At 36.9% G+C, this 22539-nt stretch overlaps 1 protein-coding gene and 1 long non-coding RNA gene across 3 annotated transcripts in view; one reads left to right on the forward strand and one right to left on the reverse strand.

The window, feature by feature from the left end:
- The window catches only part of DPYD (dihydropyrimidine dehydrogenase), a 341675-nt gene that overhangs the window by 236498 nt on the left and 82638 nt on the right, over positions 1–22539 (forward strand). For both annotated transcript variants that reach the window (XM_032192196.1, XM_032192197.1), the window contains exons 17-18: positions 16037–16157; positions 17081–17200. In XM_032192196.1, coding sequence (XP_032048087.1) covers positions 16037–16157; positions 17081–17200 — 241 coding nt within the window. The remainder of the gene's footprint in view (positions 1–16036; positions 16158–17080; positions 17201–22539) is intronic.
- Positions 16255–22539, reverse strand: part of LOC116491844 — a 106766-nt gene continuing 100481 nt past the window's right edge. The window contains exon 4 of the long non-coding RNA XR_004253540.1: positions 16255–17660. This is a non-coding gene — a long non-coding RNA (uncharacterized LOC116491844). The remainder of the gene's footprint in view (positions 17661–22539) is intronic.

Raw genomic sequence — 22539 nt, forward strand, 5'->3', positions numbered from 1 at the left:
CTGTAGAGGTCATTTTTATAAGTATATGAAGCAATTTGCACCCTTCATAGCATAACTCAGTAGTTTGGATTGTCTCCACACTCCACATGAGATTACTGCATGGTATAGCAGAAGGGGTGCAGTTTGGCCAGGGAGAGCTCTGAAGATTTCACATGGGAGCTGAAATAGGCTCATTTCAAGAATGCTTTTTTTCTGTTTTGTTTTGTCTTTTTGTTTGTTTGTTTTGGCATGTGTTATTTCTAGCTTTCACTGGTTGGAATAATATATGCATGTGAAGCTGCTTAGATGTGTAGTCAGTAGGGAGCTGTCTGGCTACATGAGTTTTTACATATCTTTCAGCTATTGTAAAATCACAGAACCAAATGTAAAATCTGAGCACTCAGGGCTATGGTGTGGATTTGTGACTCTCCTTGGAGGACATCAGATCCATAGAGCAAGAATATTGCATTATATATACATACATGTTTGTATAGTAATGGTATTTCTCTCTTCCCCATAAAATATAGATACTCTTTTGAATGTTTAATATATACTACTCTCACTTACATATATTAGTGGTTTTTTAACTGTCTTACTAAAAAAGGAGAGCTAACAAAAGAACCTAGCTCTTTAGACAAATAAGTGAATAAAACAAGTCATCTTTAGAAGGCCAAATCTGGATGTTCTTCCTCAAAGTTGGCTAAGAGAAATTATAGTAGTTTAATGTGTACTTTGTCAAAGCAATGAGGGAGGATGAACCAGGTAAAATAATATGCGCTAGGAGATTTATCAGTAGCCCTTGAGGGTCTTTTATATGTGGGGGCCCTGGAGGACCTATCGTAACAAAAGTGCTAGGCAATTTTTTAATGTTTTTGTTGGTGGTGGTGTTTTTTTGTTTGTTTGTTTGTTTTTTTTTAACCTCCAGAGCTAAAGTCAAATATATAGGTACTGTGGGGAACACAGGGCTCAGGTATGTTCTAGAAAAAAAACAACACTCAGTATCTAGAAGGAAGGTTGCAAGACTTTGAGAGATATAGAAGCTCTCCTGTTTGTACAGTGAAGCAGGTTTTCTTAAATCTTTTTGATAACATAATCCGCATCTTCAAAGGAAAATTTTTTAGGGATTAGATCCATCTTCATGCCTAAGCACATCAAATCCTCAGGAAACTACAGAAATTACTGAGATTAAAATAATGGTGGAAAAACATGCACATGTGTATTTTTACTATTTCTAATGTCTAAAATGTTTAGCTTTTTTGCCCCCCCCCCTATTTATGAAAAAAAAAAAAAAAAAAAAAAAAAAAAAGGGAAAAGAAAGGTTAATTACACTGCCTACTTTTTCTCTTCATTTCAATTCCTGTGGTGTGCCTAAGGGGAGCGTAGAAATCTGGGAACACTGATTTTGTTTTTTCCTAACCTGTTTTGTTAGCTACTTTCAAACACTTTCCCTGTAAATTCTAAAAATTCCAGATTTATCTGAGTAACATATATAAAGAATCAGTACTCAGAATGGTTGTTTCTCTTATACTGAATTACAGTTCTCAGCTTTTATTTGATTTTAATTCCAAGTCATTAGTGCAGACACTCTGGCGCCTAAACAGCATAGCTAGCCAGAGGGTAATATTAAGAGGCATCTGTAACGCTGCCAATAAGTTACTTAAAGCTGGTTCTGTATAAAATGTCAATTATATTTACTAATGCTGATTAATGATAATAAAGTCAAGGTTTGTGTTCTTTCAAAATAATCTGCAACTGTGTAAAAGTTTGATATCATGAAAAATTGTAATAGAATTTCCGTCGTTTGGCTAAACAGCGCTAATGCGTGGATTTTCCTTGCATCAGATAACACTAGTGTGCAAAACATTTAATAGTAAGCATGAAAACAACATGGTGAACAAAAGGGTATAAAAACAAATTACAGCATCTCTTTTCTACTATAGTTTATTACTGCAGTAATCATAGTAGAAAATTATAAAAATAGCAAATCAATTGAATCACATTGAATTGAATCACATTTCAGCGTCTAACTTGTATTTGTAGTGCACTTTTTGCCTCATTTAAAGACGCTTTATGTTTTTTTGGCTAATCCTAAAAGGTGATATTAAACATACAGCACCATTACTATGAAGTGGAATCTACAAATTTCAGCGTTTGACTTTTGGTTTTGGTCCAAAAGTCAACAATTCCCTCCAGCTGTTCTGGTAAGAATGAATAAATAGTTGAATTGAGTCACTAATCTGGGGTTTATTTTGCATTCCTGCTATATTTTGTGTCATTCTCTGTTGTACAGAGGAAACCCCTGGTCTAGTACTTGCTACTATTAGTTGACTAGACAGGTGATATCCAAATACTTTGAAAATATCACTGAGGCTGTATAGACAAATGGGGACTGAAAATCAACATCGAGAAAAAGAGAAGAGCATCCTACAGTGCTGGAGAGCTAGTACGAATGATGTCAGACAAGCAGCTAGAAAATAGGCAAGGTGTTGTGCCAGATGTTACAGCAAGAGCAATGGCCACAAATTGCAGGGTGCACATTTCAGGTTGGGAATCAGGAAAAAAAAAAAAATCGCTAAGAAAGTGGTGCAACACAGGCGTGTGTTGTCCAGCAGGGCTGTATAATCACCATCTCTGGAATTTTCAGGGCTCAGGCAGGAAAAGCCATGGCCAACCCCATCTGTTGCTGACACTAGTCCTGCTCAGAGCAGAGCTGGGACTAACTGATCTTGAGAAATCCTTTCAAACCAACATTTACGTGATTCTGTTGCTTCACCATACCAAATTTCTACCCAGAGGTGTTGCATTGTGTATACCAGCAATAGGGATTGAGTAGTGGATAAAGGAATTAAGAAATACTTGTTCACTTGGGGTGAGATGTTCAGTGTGAAAGGGAGATCTCAAGCTGAAAGCAATACCTCAGTTACATTTCCAAAGCACAGAGGATCTTCCTATACTTTTTAAAAAACATGTCATAATCAAAGATCTCAGCCTAAGTGCAAGAGCACTTTTTTTTTATGCTATATGCAAATACTTTAAAAGTTAATAACATCCTGGCTTATAAATATTTATCATTAATTAGTTATATGTTCTAAACTCCAGTATATAAAATATCTTAGCTTATCTCAGCATTTAAGCTTTAGTTTTGAGGGATTAATTTCTTTTTCTAGCTTATATTGAAGGAGACATGTATTTCTCTTGTGAGCACTGAAATCCAGATCCTGGTTGTTTAAATATTCAGATCATATGTAAAATGAACTTTGCAGTTCTTTTCTCACCTATATTTTCATTCTTTTAAAACTCTGCTTGTTACAGCCTCTGCTACTGGTTATGTTCATGTTCATTGCCTGCAATCAGGGCATAAGTTTCATATAAGCCCATGTTGCCTCATTCAGAAGAAGATGACTCTGTTAAAAAGAAAAAGCAAACAAACAAACTGGTTATTCTGGAAAGATGAAAACTAGCTGCATGGCACAATTAAATTTGCTCTGCTGTACCTCGGAAATAGGAAAGATGAGGCTGTTCTTAATTGAAGTGCACAACATAGCATGATAATTCACTGTTGCTCTGCCAGCAAGGAGCTTGAAGTATTTTATATAAATGATGCCCCAAACACAATTTGATTATATCTGTGTTCATGTGGCATTTTACTATCACCCTACAATAATGTGCTGGTTAAGTATAATTCATTGAGTCCTGCAGGCAGAATTAGTTCTCTCTCTCCTCTTTTGTATCTCTTACTGCAATAAATTAACGCAAAGTACAGCAGGCTGGTGTTGTGCTGTGCAACAACAGCAGTGGCAATGTTGTCCCCTCAAATCTGGTATAATCCAAGTGTAGTTACTGTTGGTGTTTGCGGTGGAGTTTTGGGATTTATGTCTCATTCTCTTGAGTTCACTACTTTCATCCTTTTTGGATGGGATCTTAAGAAAATAAGGCCTAGCTGATCTCACAGTTCTGTAAGTTTCTTAAAACCAGACAGCTGGGTAGAAAAGACAAATTGCTGCCTAACTGATGGGTGTGAACAGTAGCCGTAGCAGTCCAGATGAGGGAAAAGCTCAGTCAGAAACACAGGAGATTCAATTACAAGGCACAAACTCCTCAGAAATGGGGATTCCTTAGTTGAGGCACTGATGGCATTCATTGGTTGCTCTCCCCAACCTGTTCATAAGTCTTACACGTTGCCTCAGAGAACAAAGGCACACCAAGCCCAAATGATCTTTTGGAATACATTGACCTGAAGTTGCACCAGAGGAGATTTAAGCTGGATATTAGGGAAAAAAAAATAAAATAAAAATCTTCATTGAAAGACTGTGTAGCATTGGAACAGGCTACCCAGGAAAGCTGTTGACTCACCATCCCTGCAGGTATTCAAAACACGTGTAGATGTAGGGCGTAGAGTTTAGTGGTTTAGAGTTTAGATTTGGCAGTATCAGGTTAGTGGTTGGATTTGATGATTTTAGAAATCTTTTCCAACCTAAAAGATTCTATGGTTCTATGAATTTGCTGCAGATCCAGAGGAGCACCTGGTGCACTGCAGAAACATGGAATATTTGGCATTGTGACACAGAGGGTATTTTGAATGTGTAAGGAGAAAGGCAGCTGCTAATTATTTTGTTCAACTCATGCAAACCTATGCATAGTTTAAATGGATTTCTTCCATGTCTTTAATTCCGTATGTCCTTTTTGTGCTCATGTGTTCTACTTTTTGTAGCACATAAAAGGAGACAATACATAATAATGAAGTACAACAGTTAATTGGTATTTTGTCTCAAGAATTCTGTTTTTCATATGCTCAAGAAGAAATGAATTAAGATGCAAAGTTTAATAAATTCATCATCAGAACACTATTCTGTAATTTTATATTGCAGTTTGACAGCATTTAATCCACCGTTATTGCTTTGAAGGATTTTTAATTAAATTACTTAAAACACAAAACAAAAAATAAAAAAGGGATTATGAATAGGACAGTAATGTTAACAGCACTACTGCCTGGTTGAAACTTTTTAATGACATGGTATGTACAGCTGTTAAAAAGGTTTTAAATACTTTTTATGTATAGTGACTTTTTATTTTTATGTAGAAAGTATTCTCTGCAGAATCAGTTTTTCTTAGAAAATGTAAAAGTGATTCTGTTATCTTGAAATTCATGGATGTATGGAAGAAAGTTAGGGATAACCTTATGTTCATTCTCACTGTGATGGAAGCATTTCAGCTGGAGTTCACATCGTGTATGACGAATGTCATAAAGAAGGTGAGTTCAGCCAAAATACAAGTGAACTACCACTGTTTAAAAAGGAAGCAAAAAGACTTGGCCAGTTTTAATGGCATTTCAATACCCTAACTATGACAGAGTATATAGTGAGTGCCTTCTAGAAGGACGTAAAAGAGTGATTTTCTTAAAGACCAAATGGCAACCTGTACTTATTCCTGAAAATTTATTTTAATGCACTGAGAAGCTTTCACGAAAAGAAAATGTAGAAAACTCAGGCAAGCATATTTCTGTGGTCTACATGGTCAAAAGTTTTGGTTTACTGATTCTGTGGACTGCTTTGCCTTTAGATATGTGGTTGCTACATAAAATACTGCATTTGTTCATTCTTCTCATGCTCAGTAAACAGAATTTATTTTGAAGGAAAGCATCAGCAACAAGTATCCATGTTCAGGTAAAATAGAACAATTTCAGATTGTTCATCTTAGCATACAATAAAAGTTAACTACACAGTGCACATTAATAGCTTTTCCTTTCTGTGCTTTCAGTTTTATGTTACCATTTGATAAAGGTAGTTAACAAAGTCTCCTCACTGCCTACAGGAGAATTATCAGGATTAGGCTCATACTTCCAAAATTTTGCCTCACCTTCTAGTAAAGTTGGTCAATGCACTGGAAGGCTAACTACAGTAGATCAAATCTGAATAAAGGCCTATATAATGATTATTTTAATAGCCAGTGGGAAATCCTCAAAGTATAGGTTTTAAATTCCTTAATTTGTTGGTTTCAAAGATTTATGGATTTCTCGAGTATCTGGTATTTTCTGCCTCTTTATTATAGGAAAGGGACCAAAAGCTTACCTACTTGACCACAAGAAAAAGCAGCTCTCGTATATTCAAGCTCTATGCTTTAAAAATTTTTCATGTATGATGTAAACTTAATCAAAGCTTTATGCCTTCTATGAGGTAACCTCTGCATGAACTAAGGAACTGAAATATCGTTTAATCACACTCTGTACTGCTTTTTTACAGTGATACGAGAAACAGTACCTTGGTTGGATAAAACAACCAAGATAAAGTATTTTGTTCTTTCATAGGTAAAAAGGCATTTATATTAGTCAACACTTAAATATACCACTGCTGATGATAAATAAATCTTCCTAGTTAGTATCTCCAAGACATTTATAAAAGGTAAATATGCTGTTTCACATTTTTCACTTGGAAGGTTTAGGCCCAATTGGTATCGGAACAAAATGATTTGCTGATTTGAATTGGCAGTCTGTGCTTCACCCTTTCAGGCCAACTATTATTAACCTTTATTCTAACAACCAAAGAAAATAATGGTTGTGTCTGAGTCCTTTAATGTTGCATAAAAATCAATAGCTGTAAATAGTGATTCCTACAGTTTTAACTGGCCTATCTCAATTAAACATAGAGAGCTTTTCCTATGACATACCAATAACATTTTTAAAAAAAAATGCCTAGTAAGGCATTTTAAAGGTAGAATTTTCTAACAATGGTGTTTCTTCTGGTTGTTTAGATTAACATTTTAAATTAAAAAAAAAATAAAATAAAAATGGAATGATGAAAAACATTATGGTTCAATGACCTACTTAGAGAACTCAATTTCAAAATAAATTTTGTTGTCTTTCTCTTACTGGTGGGGAGAAATTAAAAAGCTTTTATGTGATCTGAAAAAGCGAGTAATTGCAAAGCTGACTATAAAGACAGCCACAAACATTTCAAGTCTTAGTTGTACTTGATCTTGACATCCCTCTTATCATTGCTGTAACCTCCCAACACAAGTCTGTATTTTGTACTTTTGTGTACTGGTCAATCAAAAATTTCCAGCTCATTTTTGACCTTGTCTTCACGTTGGTTATCCTTTAGTGCTACATTATGAAAGGAGGAGTGTGGGAGTGCCGTGCTGTTAATAAGTAATCCAAAGTGGATCTCCCACACAGCACTTTGATAAATGTATTCTTGAGTTTGGATACTGACCTATGTTAATACGGGATGCTATTAGATGAGATATGTTAAAAACTTAGTAGTCTTCTGTGGGTGGGTTTGGAGTTGGTTTTTTTTTTTTTTTTTTTTTTTCTTTAACATGCTGTTAAGCATTGTTCGTTTGCACAGCTCCAGTAGTGTACTAAAATAAGGAAATAAGGAAATGCTGTATCAACTTAGTGTTCTCATTTTCTTCATTTGGAATAGAGTGAGGTGATCAAAGGCTATTTGTACTACACTTTTAACATTTTCAAATATTCTAACTGAAGAGCTGAGGAAGCAAGAAAGAGTGATTGTGATATCAAATGAGGGTAAGAAAAAGCAAGATTTAGATCTACTAAAATATAACCTTATTTTGAAATTCTGATTCTATCAGAATCTTTTATGAACCTTTTGAGATTTATTTGGTTGATCCTGTTAAATTTAAAGTTGTCCTTTTTTTTTCACGCACATCAAATTTCTTTTAAAATTTTCAAAGTAGCCTGTGCGATGTACGAACCACAGTAGTGTCATAGTTTCATGTTGGCTGTTATCTCTGCTAGTATAGTCTGAGTCTCAGAGCTTTGCCTTCTTTGCTCATTCATAACCAAAGCCTGGACCTAATCTTGAATGACTTGATTTTGTACACAACTAAAAAACAAAACAAAACAAAAAAACATGCTTGCAGCTCTATTTAAAGCTCTACTTAAAGTAATAAAGTCCCAGTATAAAAGAAGTCATGACTTTTTTAGTTCTTAAAATATACAACAGAAATTAAAAAATAATAATATATATATACATATAGGATCAAGTTGCCAGACTGTTGCTTGGATTTTTACTTTGTCTAAAACAACTAAAAATTAAATCTTTACTCCCTAAAAAAATATATAATATAACATATGGAATATGTAGCAAATAATAAAGGTAAAATAAAAACTCTAGAAATACAAGTAAATATAAAAATGGAGTGTTGACATGGACTTCAAATGGTAAGGTTTTTGCCTAAATAAAAAGTCCGTAACTAAAAGAGATAATGCGGTCTGTAAAAACTAAAGGTAATTTTCCAAGTCTTAGTTCTACATCTGAATCTGTAGTATTTTGTAAACAAAAGCATGTGTATTTCCTTAGTATTACATGCTTATTTATTGAAATTTTTATTGAAGTATTTATTGAAGTCATGTAATATGTCTGAAGTTTAAAGATTTTTTTTAAAAGAGAATACTTACTACATGGAAAAAAAATAAAAATGCATACATTTACCTCATAGACTTATTTTTTAAAAATATATATATTTATTTTTTTAAGGAAAAGAGCATTTTAGACTATGTAAGAGGATACAAAATAGGTATGATCTTGAATTAAAGCAGCAAGCAGTAGTCACAGTACAGATCGTTGCTATGGTAGTTCAGCAAAATGGTGACTTTGTAGACTATGCTTAATTCTTCTCATATTAATCACTGATCTTTTAGAAATTCTCCCTCCAAAACAAACAAACAAGCAAACAAACAAAACCAGCAACAACAAAACAATTATATTCCCTCTTCACTTTGAAAAGACCTCTTGTTTCAAAGTGTAAGTTAATTAAAAACACTGAAGTCCTGAACTGGAACAAAACATTTTGAATGGAACAAAATAGGTCTTTATATATTTTTGAATTTATATCCTGAATATGATTTTCCACTACCATCTTATTAAAGGTATCTAATGAGATTTTGAAGTTTGTGGTTTTTTTTGTTTTTTTTTTTTTTTTTGTGTGTTTTTTTTGCTAAACTGATGGAACATTTCACACAAGTAAATAAAATTGTAAAATTATATATATGTAGATTAAATTAAAACTATACAACTGAAGTGACCTACTGTCTCATAAGTTAAAAATGAGATGCACAAAAAGTTGCTATTGTCATGAAATCTGACAAAACGCTGTGCTCCTAGCTGTTTTCTGTTTTTACTCATTGTGAGCAAATAGTGAAATATTAACTTGTTCCAAAACCTACTGAAATTAGTCAAAATACTTCTATTGCCTTTGGTGTACCTTTGGATCTTACACCAAAAGGCAATACAGGACTAACCAAAAAGAAGTCCCAAATTCAAATGACATTATCTAAAAGTTCATTTTATGGCATTGGCTCCACATTATCATATCCAGTATTATATAATCTAGCCAGAAGGACATCAGCTCTTGTCCAGAAGCTACCGTTGTGTGGAGTTGATTATGCTGACCGAAAGCCTTTGAAGTCATTTAGACATTTTTGGAAATTTTTCCTAATATATATAGATAGGTTCACATACAACTGTGAAAACTGTTATTCCTGCCTTAGGTTAAACTGCCTCATTTCTTTGTTTTTGACAGCTGTGGTCAATAGATGTTGACCAAAAGCTGTCAAATTTCTTGAGAAATGAAACATTTTTTTTCCTCAGATGAGAAGTAGAGAGTTATTTGTCTTCTGTCCTGGGAAATCCTTCCCATTACTTTGACAGGCTTTAAACAAATTGTTAGCTTTAATTGCTTGAAATAGGACAAATGCACAAACTAAAGTGCCCCTTCTAGGATGAAAGTAGACAATAAAATTAACCAGGATTAGAAATCTGTATGGAAATGGTGTCTCTTTTGCTCTAGTGATTGACTGCAATTCTGTATTTAGGTACCATAGATATTTTGGGTAGATTTAGAGATATGCAATTTTATGAAGGCGGTATTGGACATCTCACAGGAGGAGGGAAAAAAGAAATCTTTGCTCAACATCATGTGGGAAAGATTGATAATAATATGGAAAAATATATAAGCTAAAGATACTAACTTACAGTGCTTTAAGCTGAAATTCTAACACTTCTACTTTTCCAGCACTTTTGAAGGAATGTGAAAAGAGTAGCTCTTCACACAGATAAGTTTTGTTTTATTTTGTTTTATTTTATTTAATTTTACATTCTGGTTTCCTAATGGATTTCTGGCTCTGTGTTTGATCTGGAAAGAAATATGATAGACACCTATAAAAAGTATTTCGAGTAACAGCATATCAGATTAACGAGTCCTAGGACATCTGTGGGATCTCTGTAAAAGATGCATATCCAGACCTACATCTTGAGACATTGGAGTGGATTGAATGGGTGAGAAATCTATAGAAATGATTATTACTCCCTCTCTAAAGCTGTTCAGAATCTATCTTGCCCGTGCCTGCCCACCCTTCAGGTTGTGGCAGGAAGAGCCACTGTAATGTTCACAAGGAAAATGTAGCATGGCCTGGAAGAAAGTCTACCTGTTAGCTGCAGATGGTGAAGGATTCTTTTCTCCTTTCTTCTTTTTTAGAGGGTGCATGTGAGGCTTGGTAGGCTCTCAGATAGCAATGTGGCTGAGGATAGGTTTAACCCATTCCTTCCAGGCTTTTGTTGAATTAAATACTTGTGGTGGTTTTACTCGGGTGGGTGGCCAAGCACCACCACAGCCGCTCTCTCATTCCCCCTCCTCAAAGAGGAATGGGGAGAAAATACAATGAAAAGTGTTCAAGGGTTGAGATAAGGACAAGGAGATCACACAGTAATTACTGTGACAGGCAAAACAGACTCAGCACAGGGAGACAGTAGGATTTATTGCTAATTACTAACAAGCTAGAGATGTGAGAAACAAAGGAAAGAAACCAAAAGCACCTTTCCCCTCCATCCGCCCTCTTCTACCTCCTCCCCCTGAGCGGCACAGGGGAATGGGGGTTATGGTCAGTCTACAGTGCTTCTTCTCTGCCGCTCCTTTTTGGTTATTCTGGTCCCCTGTGCTGTGGGGTCCCACCCACGGGATGCAGTCCTTGCTGAACTGATCCAGCGTGGGCTTCCCACACGAAGCAGCTCTTCAAGAACTGCTCCAGATATGGGTCCATACCATGGAGTCCATCCCTCAGGAGCGAACTGCTCCAACCTGGGTCCCCCACGGGCAGCAGCTCCTGCCAGGTCACCTGCTCCTGCGTGGGCTCCTCTCCACGGGCTGCAGCTCCAGCCTGGGGGATCTGCTCCAGCAGGGGTCTTCCACAGGCGGCAGCCTCCGTCGGTGCAGGTCCACCTGCTCCACCGTGGTCTCCTCCACGGGCTGCAGCGTGGAACCCTGCTCCACCGTGGTACTCCATGGGCTGCAGGGGAACATCCTGCTTCACCATGGTCCTCACCACAGGCCGCAGGGGACTTCTGCTCCAGTGCCTGGAGCAACTCTCCCCTTCCTTCTTCACTGACTTTGGTGCCTGCAAGGCTGTTCCTCACTCTTCTCACTCTCCCAGCTGCTTTGTGGTGCAGCGTTTTTTGTTTGTTTGTATGTTTTTGTGTTTTGTTTTGTTTTGTTTTTCCCAGTCTTAAATATGCTCTCAAAGAAGCAGAAAACAACATCACTTATTGGCTCGGCAACATGGGGCAGCTTCTAGGTTCTTCTCACAGAAGCCACCCCTAGGGACCCCTGGTACCAAAACCTTGCCACGTAAAACCACTACAGTAGTAAAGTGAGAATAATAATTGAATTAAATTTAAAAGCCCAATCTTGCAAATTCTCACTCATAAAGTTTTTATTTGGTTACATCATTTGTAAACATAAAAACCCTCCTTCCATTTCCTTTGGCTATCTATACTATTTTGGAAAATGTATCCACTCTGGAGAATTGGGCAGTTAAGTGAAGAACATTTTATCATATAAAAAACTCCTCCAATGATAATACATGTAAGGGGCTACAAGAGTTTTTTTAGTTGTTATTATTTTTTTTCTGGAAGGTCAGTACAGAAAGAGAATCTGTCACCAGAAGAACACACTGTTGAGAGATACTTGGTGCCTTGCTTGCCTACTAACCACATATCAGAAACCCATGTCATCTTAATGTATGGTAAATTAATTCAAAGACAAGATGAAGCCTCTATAATTTAGGATTGGTATTTAAAATTGCAAATGTGTTCACATTATGAATGATTTATCCATGAAGCTCATTGGCAAGAGATATATATGAGAAAAGAGTTTTGTGACCATCATAGGGTTGAGGTTTATGAAGATCAGACTTATAGTTTAATTAAATAGAATAAAGTATTTTAATTTCTGTAACTTTGTTGTTTAGGTCATTGGAGTCAGTGATGGATGAGATTTAAGGACTTTACATGCAAGGTCCTAATGGATCTTACAACATTCTCTCTGCCATCTAGAACTTCACATCATCACAGTCAGAATAATGGACTTGTACAAATCATCAGCATGACCTGTAATGTTAACACCAGTAGTTCTGTGTAAGAAAACCTTCATGCATATGTAAAATCAGGATTCTGACTGAGAATAGTTGTGTTTTTATAAAACCCGTAACTGTAAAAATCCTTACCCTGTTCTTAGCGAGGCAGAACTGCCACCATTATAGTAATTAAGGATGGACTGAAGATTGCATGGTGTGGTCCATTTTCTGTAGCACTAACAGGCAAGATCAGCTAATGTGCTATATTAAGTAGTAACCTTCCTTCTGAAGTTCTCAGGGGAAATTCTGTAACAGGTTTATTTTTATGACATCTTTCTGACTGGCATTAGTATTCTTTAGATATACATACATACATGAATACCCTCACACATACATGCTTCTCAAGGACTGTTTGCACAGTTAAGAGAAGCATGTTTATCACCCTAAAGTAGTTGTATTTTCATCTTTTGCATTATTCAAATACTCTGAAAAACTGATTAAATTCTAGAATTGCAGATATTTCTTTTGTTAATGTGGGAAGTATATCATGGTTTAAAGCATTCTGAGAACCCAAATGCAGTTCTCCACCAGGCATATCTTTTCAGATCTTTATGCAAGTGACTTAGTAAAGGCTAGGCACCAAAAAAAAAAAAAAAAGGGGAAGTTTGAGGAGGTGCGCCTCAGTATTTCTGGCTCGCCCTTATCTGTTTGTTAAACAGGTATAGTAGTACCTCCCTCCTTCAGAGAGGTGTTTTAGATACAGTATAAAGAGTGTGTGATAACAGGATAATGTAACAATGAGGACCCTGCAAGGGCACTTGAAGACAGGTAATAATAAAAATTGCCACAGTTTCCAACATCTACAGCCAGACATTTCTGTGGTAATCTCCTCATCATTTTGTTTCTTACCATGGAGAGGTTACCTACTGTCTTCATAGCATTTTCACACTCCTCCTTAAACATGCAGGATGTATCTGCCCTAGGGATGATAGGATGTGGGATTCAACTCATTACCAATGCCAAATGCAATCAGAAGACAACTTGCTGCTTTAATTTCTGAGGACCTATTCATATAGGTATGGTTGTAGTTAAGGTTATCATGTGATCATTTAGAAAAAAAGGTGAATAGTTGTTTTTCCTCTCGTCTATCTACCCATTGGCAATGAGTAGTTAGGATTAAAAGCTCCATCTAGCCCAAGGCTATAATGAATATTCAGGAAAAATGATTCTGTACGGCTGCTTGGGGAAGTAAAAAGACAAGCCCTGTTACATTAAAATCTCCTGTGGCTTTGGAATAAACAAGCAATATTTGATTAAGAACAGGAAGACAGAAGACACACTGATATACAACTCATACCAGAAGAGACTTTATATGGTATTAAATTACCAAAAGATTCCTGTGGATGCAAGGCATAAATCAATAATTTCGCTAAGCTTTCATTTAGATGATGTTTGAAGGAAAGGAAAGGAAAGGAAAGGAAAGGGAAAGGAAAGGAAAGGAAAGGAAAGGAAAGGAAAGGAAAGGAAAGGAAAGGAAAGGAAAGGAAAGGAAAGGAAAGGAAAGGAAAGGAAAGGAAAGATTAAGTACAGCAGACAAGTGAAGGGTGCAGTCAATGGATGTTGAAGTCCATTGAAGCATTTGTTCATTCTTCTGCACTGACACACTCAGCAAAATTATGCTACAGATTCTATAACAATTGCATTGTATCATCATTAATAACAGAAGCTACAAACCTATTATGTGTAATAGAAGATAATTTATAGCAACATGGTAGACTTTGAACTAAAAGCATTAAAATTCTGTACCAAATTAAGCAGAATAATAATTTTAGCTGGTTCATATTATTGATTTTGCAAATGTCAATGCCCATTTAGAAGTGAACTTGCTTTCTAATCACTTCAGCCTTTCTCAAAAGTTGTCTTGTGTGAACTCTACAGATTATTCTCTGTCCAAAGGTAAACTTCTAAGGACTAGTTAAATTGTCTTAGATATGATGGAAATTGGGCTAATATGAATTAGAGATCTCCCAATGAGTTGTTATTTGATGTGGATTAAAATAAGTGTACTTTAAAGTGCTAATGTGAGTTGGAGTAAGAATTTTTATGGCAGCACTGTAAGCACTACGAAGTCAGTATAATGAGTTATGTGGTGCCAACATTATTATGAAGATTTCTGAGGAGAAGAATTAACATAAAGAATATACAATCCATATCTTCTAGAGGGTCTCATTTCTGCATTGGGCCTCAAGGAAATTCAAAACAGAAATGAAAGTCAAAGACACAACTACTTTCATACTGCCACTGCAATGTTCATACATATTTCATGGAAGCACATGGGCGGGGAGATCACCATTTTTATTGGAATAGCACAGCTAAGTCTCAGGATTTTACTATTCATGTAAAGCACTCTGTCTTTCTAGGGATACAGCCTGTGTTCCTTATGTTTGCATTTAATCGTTGATATAAAATGACAAAACTGGCCAGGGAACATTTCTTGTATGTTCACTAAACTTCAAAGAACCTTGGTGTCCACTGGATTGTTTTAATCTAAACTTCATTTAGGATCATCCCATTTTCATAACAATGCAGCTTTCCAAATTTTTACAATAGCCAAATTTTATAATAACAATATAACAATAATTTTATAATAACAATATAACAAATTTTATAATAACAATGCAGCTTTCAAAATTTTTACAACAGGAGAAAATTATTCTTATATGACAGACTTAATTATCTGAGACAGTGATAAAGGTTTAGTAAATGTAAATAATTGCTGCACTACCGATTAGCCTACACAAAGGTTATCCTCGTACTAAATCTTGTAACAGTTCATTTATGAACCAGATCACACACCATGTTCTACATACATCAGTATTGCAAATTTTAAGATATTTTTTGAAGAGCATTACTAGGAGACAATCAAAAAAAAAAAAAAAAAAGGAAAAAGAAAAAAACACCAACCCACACCCTAAGAGTTATATTGAAAAAAAAAAAGCCATAACATGTGCCAGAATCAAAATGTTAGTACCACTGAGCTGTTTTCAGTGGAAAGGATTGTTGATTACAGTCTAGGTGATACGTATTCCATAAGGGAAGTAAATGCCTATAAATCATGAAAAGCCAATATTAGAAGATTTCTATTTTGCGCTCTAAGTGTGGAGGTTTTGATCTTTCATTTACATTTTGGACATTCCAAGTTATTCTGTGAAATCAGAGGAAAGTCCAGAAATGCAGAATTGCATTCTGATAGCCCTGCAACCTGACTCATCCTTCTTATTCTATCAAGGCATGGTCAGCCAATACTTCAGGATTGTGTTAGTTTATATGATAGCAGTTATTTTCAACATATCTTACATAGAGTGAGTCATTAAAAACAAAAAGTAATTTTAAAAATAAATGGGTAAAGAAACTCTCTGTCATCCAAAATTATATTTTTCCCACTCTGGGAAGGGAACACTTTGTGATATCTTTGTCTTTCTTTATGAACTAACCTTTCTATAATAGATTTGTGGTTACTTGATGTGTCTTAAATAAGCTAGTTAATGAGATGAGGTTTGGTCCTGATGTGTAATTTCACAAAATCACAGTACAACCACTTATAACAAAGTTTTCTATTGCCTTGATATACCTTTTGTTCATATTACTTTTAATTATGTTCTATATTTATCTGACCTATTTGAACAGGATCCAGAGCTGGTACGGAACATCTGTCGCTGGGTTAGACAAGCTGTTCAGATTCCTTTCTTTGCCAAGCTGACCCCAAATGTCACTGATATTGTTAATATTGCGATGGCTGCGCAGGAAGGTAACTGACTCCAGTGCACAAGCTGTACAGATTTACTAATTTGCTGGATGTGGGGGACATAGGACAGTTGCAGAAATAATAACAAATAACAACAGAAACAAATACAAATGCAGTTTATTTGATGTGGTTAAAATAAGTGCAGTGATCAAAGATTTCCTAATTTTGTACATGCTAATATAGCAGTGTATAAAAAGAACCATATTAGATTAACATTAACATTAAATCATGTTTTTGTATCTTTTCTCACTCTAATTTCTATCATATTTATATGTTTACCATACCACTGTATCTTCCCCTATTCCTTTGTTTGATAGTAAAAATAATGTGTGTATCCTGAGAAATCAGAAATACATCATTTGAGGGTGTGTGTGTATATATATATATACATATTACTTTTCCTTAGAGCTGAAAAACAGGGTGGTTGGAAATGAATTTGAAAGTATGTGTATTAATTCATCACTTTAAAATGTGGTCATTTTATTTCTGCTGCACTATTCCATCCTCACAGTAAGAAGCAAGACTTATGGGCTGGCAGAGTCAATGCAGAGTTGGTGTCATCAGCTTGGAGGAGGTTACCCCTGTGCTGGGGCACCTCTCAGCGTTGAACAGCCACTATAGTAGATTCTGTCCCCCACAGCTGAATGGCAGAGATCTGCCTGTCTGCTGGTCTGTGTTTCCCAGGTGCAGCTTACAGCTCTTTCAACTGATGCAGCCTGTCTTGAAGCTAGCATAAAATTTATCAGCCCAGGACTGGTTTTAAGGACCCTTCTGCACATCCCCTTACAGTTTGTTGCTTTCTGTCTTCAGCTGCTTATTTGAATTTCTAGTTATTTCACAGTTTCACAGTTTTTCTGTTGTATTTTTTCCTCTCTTGTTCTTATATGCATTATTTAACAAAAAGTGACTGACCTTTTCTTTCACAGGTGGCGCAGATGGTGTTACAGCCACCAATACAGTGTCAGGACTGATGGGACTGAAAGCAGACGGCACACCTTGGCCAGCAGTTGGTGTAGGACTGAGGACCACATATGGTGGTGTGTCAGGTAGGTGTTGCCCTTTTTGATGCATACTACTTCCTTGGAGGCTTTCAAAACATCAGGAGGTCCTTGTAGTGGGCTAGAATATCATGTCTGCAGTCGCACCGAGTCCTTAAAGCTCACTGCTGGTCAATGTTTCTAATAGTCATGACAGATGGAACAGATTAAGTGTGAAGGCTCTCGTGTTGCCCTTTCCTTAATGGTAAAACGCTGCATCAGAATACTGTGATAGGGTCACTAGAGAGGGAAGGAAATCTCTTCTCTCATGACCCCTGCTTTTCCTCAAATTTTTCATTCTGTCACAATTGTCAGGCCTCACGTTAGACAGAGGCTAATGAAAGGGCATCGTAGGGGGAAATATCAACAATCCAAATGCAGTGTATGTTTCATAGCCCGAACTCCAGCTATCCTGCTGCCTTCTCACTGAATGCCCCTCTTCAAAGTAGACTGTTTCATCCTCTTCCCACTGTGGTAAAAATAATAGATTGTGTTAGGTAAATATATGCTTATTTTTGTAGTCTATTCCTTGTGATATATAAGAATATCATATTTATACCATATTTCCAAGTTCTGCTTCACAGTTTAATTCTAAAACCAGCAGCAAAACTTTTACACTCCAGTTCAGTGCCTGTGCACACTAATGAATTAATCTATTGACCCTGTGCACTCTGTTGCTGTGACAACATGAACTTGGCCCTGCAAAGACAATACTGTGAGCTTCTTGACTTTACTGGTATGGAGATTAGTCTCCTTGGTGATAGAGGTAGCAGTAAATATACATAACAGAAGTAATAGCATCCTCCTCATTGAGTCAAACACTATTTTATCAGACCCGCCTCCCACCTCACCCCAAAATCGTAATCAAAGAAGACCAGACAGGGAAAAAAATAAAATAAAAAATGCTTTACTTTATGTGACTAGCGTTATCCTTAGAGAACCATGTAGCAAAAGATACCTTTTAAACGAACTTTAATTCAAACAAGTATATTCAGTGGAAAATTGCCTTATTGCCTTAGATAACTGCATGGAATTTGGAATTTTTTAGAGAACACTAAAAGGCAAAGAAGAGAGAATCAGAAAAAATGTTATGCCTATTGCATAATGATTATTTCACAGTGACAGTCCAATAAGATGTTATAATTTTAATATTATGCAAAATGGGAGGAAGAGGGGAACAAGAAGAGAACAGTTACAGCCCATTTCAATTTCTCTAGCCTGCCATGTTGACAGGAAAAGAATAAAGGAGGTCACAGTGGGTGCTGTGCATTAAAAATTAATAAAAGAACTATTGCAGTAGTATTTTATATAAGTAACACCATTCACATTTTCTCATTTAAGTTGCAATTTCTGAATATTCCTTCCTACCATAAGTCTGTCTAATAAAATCTATAAAATGACTGCATTATGAAAAGTGTGTCTCATGTCACAAATTTAAAACATGCATGTAGTGTAAATTACAGTAGCACCTGGATGCTCTGCACTATGGAAAGATCTACCACCATTTTCATGGTTTATAATTCTGTTATAAATGAAACCTAAGGAAAAGTTCTCCATTTCTTTTATTAATATATACGTTTGTGTGCATGTGTAAGTATAGAAATGTATTTTTCTTCCTGAAGTTTTACATGTATCAAAGGAAATAGAAGATGTCATTTTGGGATGCACCATTACCTATGACGCAAATCTGGTTATTTAGAAAATATGAAAACCACTGAAAGCGCTGTCAATTTATTATGTTTTGAAAGAGTATATTGTTGCAGACAAATAAATAAAGGTTTCTTGCTGGTAATTGACATCAGTAGGTCCCAATCCCACAACACACTGCGGAAAAGAAAGCCGCAGAGCCAATAAAGTCAATACATGCTGCACACACATTGCAATACTTTCTGCTTGGTGACCAGGGTGTAACAGTATACAAATTTACCCAAGCAGGAAAGCAATTTTAAATCAAGAGATCTAGCATGCTTATGAGAAGGCAAAAAATGGGGGAGCGTTGGCCTTGTCAGATCAAGGGGTAGGCATATGTAGGCCTGAGCTCTGTCCCTGGCTGTGCTGGGCCCAGCCAGTGGCCTGCAGCCAGATGCTTGACCTTTCCCTGTGCTGTTTTCCCTGCCTGCTGAATGGCAGGAACACCACTTACATGCCTACAGGCTTCCCAGTGAGTGCCTCGTGCTCCTCGCACGGAAATCGCTTTTCTGTTTTCATCTACTTAAACTTTCTGTTCTGTTTTGTTCTATTGTATTTTCTGATATAGTCAATGAGTTTTTGTTGTTTTTACAAATAATTTCTCTGGAGATAATTCATTTCTACACAAAAGTCAGTTCTACTACAGAAACAATCTATTTGGACCATTTTCTGTGTTTTACCAAAGCACAGCTGGTTTATAATGTTCTCCAGTGCACAGATCTAGAATAGATACAGGGGATAATCAAGCTGTATGTTCCTTTCTGTATTTCTTCCAATTGCACAGATTTTCGCTCTCTTCTGGACTAGAACTGTCTCTTATTTGGCAATAACCTACAGTACAGGAGAGGAAAGTGAGGTGGGTGCCTGTCCTCACAGGACCATGACACTGCTGGTGCTGTGTGGTCTGGGCACAGGGCATAGCGGCCTCCATGTCAGGCAGGCTTCTGGGGTCTGGAAACCCACCTAGGCTTGCAGCTGGTGGTGGCCCTGAGGATCACCCAGCTGCTGAGGAATGGAGTAAGGGAGTATTTTTGGTGCTGGATTGAACCGGATTGGTGTTTTTACTTTGAAGAATGAAAACAGAAGCTGCTGTGTGCAGTGCCCACCGTCAGCAGCCAGGACACATTTCCCTTGATGTCCTAGAGAGGTGTGCCCTGTGCTGCGTGCCCCACCTTCCAGCTGTGGCCCCGAGGGCTGAGGGGACTCTGTGCTGCAGTGTAGGGGCACACAGTGTGGCAGAAAGGTGGAGGCCACCCTCCTCAGCTCCAAAGGTGAAAGTCAACATTTTGCTCCCTGACATAAGGCAGCAGGCTGCAAGCCAAAGGGCTCTGCTGAAAGCCTGGGGTGGGCTGCCAGCGGCAGGGCCTGGTTTGAGGAAAAAGCTCTGGTGGCCCCATGTGTGTCTAGGCCGGGCAGCGCTGTTAGGCATGCTATGTGAGACGGATGTTTGTGGAAGCTGGGCCCTTAGAGGACAGCCATTCTTCACCACATTTTTAATTCACTACACTTTAAATTCACTATGGTCACACATCTCTTCATATAGTGCAGGTTATCTTTGGCAGGTGAGTGTAGGCTCACTCCAGTGAGTTTGATGAAGGTTGCTGTCGAAGAGCAAACAATGAAAGTCTGTTAATTCCCTTGCCTAGCAGCAGCCTGACATTTTGACTTGCAGTCTTCCCAACCTACCACTGTTTAAAAATGGGCTCATACACAGCTATGAACTAAAGTTTTTCCATGTGTGCCTTCCACTTGGCCTCTCCCCTCCTCATCTGCTGCGGGTGAAGCAGCTATATGCAGAAAGGTTGCTATTTGTCTTTCTAGCTGAGCGTGCCACTGGAAAGGGATTTGCTTTTTAATTCCTTTTAAATTACTAAGTGGCAGGTAGCTTACTATGGTTTTTCCAACATTAATAAAAACAACAACCAAAAAAAAAAGTTATTAACTTAATTTTTAGCTTCTGAGATGTCTTTGAGAAAAGACTTGTTTTATTATTTTCTTTTTAAGCATCTAAAATATTTTTAAAGTCTTTCAAAGAAGGAGAGACTTAATGAGATTACTTAAAAACCCCATTTAGCTTTGAGTTGTCACAGTCAATGTTTGCTTCCCAGCCAGTGCTCAGGAAGTGACCTTCCTGTTCTGATATAATTTGATCAGCTGAAAATTGCTAAGCTGTGAGAAGCACGGCTGTTTCCTCCATCCTACCCTACTGTTTGGTGGCTGGTTTTGACAGGGAAAATTCCAGTATCCCAGGTGAGTGTTTGGCCACTGGACTGTAGAATTAGTCACTCTCCCTCCTCCACTTCCCTGCAAATATTGAATTATTAATACAAAGTGAAACAGCTCTCACAGGATACACACAAGCAGGAGCAAAGTCTGCTGACCTGCACACATGCCTGATTTGGGAGATCCACATTTAAATCCCTGGTGTGAGCCAGGAAGTCGCACCTGGGTCCCCTCGACTCCAGGTTAATCCTCTGACTATTGAACAGGATAAAATCTTCTGTGTTTTTCTTTACCTTCTACCTCTCTCCTGGTGTCAGAAAATCTTTGCAGGGAAAAAAAAATCACAGTAATTTTGACAAATCGGTGTTTTTTAAAGAAAATTCTTTTCTAATTGGCACCATAGAGCCTTGGCTGAGCCCAAGGGCTACAGTAGCCTTACTCATTTCTGTGGCCACATCACGTGACAGGACATCGTGGTCAGAGGAGCCCAATGTTCATCCATTTTTTATAGGTTTCCAGGACCTCCCTCTTATTTAAAAGGTGGAAATGTCTCATTGAAGCCCCCTTATTTAAGGAAATAAGCCATTCTGGTGAAAGAAATACACTGCAATTAAGCTTTGGCTCTCCAAATTATGTAACTGTTGTATATGTTTGCAGAATTAGAGGCACAGTTTAATTTCTATTAAGGAGCTTTTAGAATTGACCCAGCAGCACTTCAGGTTTGAGAATATAGAATATGTCAGATTCTACCCCGTGTTCTTCTTGTATGCATGCAATAGAGTATTTGTTTCTTAAAAAGGAGGTAATGCTGTTATTTATCCTCACAATGAATAATGTTCTCTGTCTCTGAAAGAGATGTTTTCATCCATATAAATATAAATGATTTTGCAAATGTGTATTTTGTAGGTACTAGAATAAGATGCCAGGCTTCCCAGAGTTGTTAATATACTGTCAGCAGCTACATGCTTCCCTAAGAGTTGTTTCCTATAAACGTATTTTAAAATTAAAAAAAAAAAAAAAAAGTTTGTTTCATAAGTGTCGATACTGTTCTTCCATATTCCAGATGTGTTTTATAAAACACATCACACTGCATCACTATAGGATACCTATTGCAAGCAGAACAGAGCAGAGCATCTGTTTGAATTTCCATGGCTTTTTGTTCTTCTTTGTCATACGTTTGTTTCATTGGTTTTGTCTGGAAGCGAGATCCTTAGGGGATTTATAAAACAATACATTGGACTTAGCAAAAAACTTAGGTTAAAAGCAAATCTCGCTAGTGTGCACTCACGATGTATCCTTTTAATGCTTTGTTGCTAAAATTTTACAGTATTTTATACTAATAGCTCAAGCACCTCATGCCTATGTGCTGTTACTGCTTTGTCCAGTTTTTCTGTTCTGTAATATTTTGACATTATTTGTGTAAGTATGTGGTAAAG

The sequence above is a fragment of the Aythya fuligula genome, chromosome 8 (assembly GCF_009819795.1).
Source record: "Aythya fuligula isolate bAytFul2 chromosome 8, bAytFul2.pri, whole genome shotgun sequence".
Taxonomy (NCBI): Eukaryota; Metazoa; Chordata; class Aves; order Anseriformes; family Anatidae; genus Aythya; species Aythya fuligula.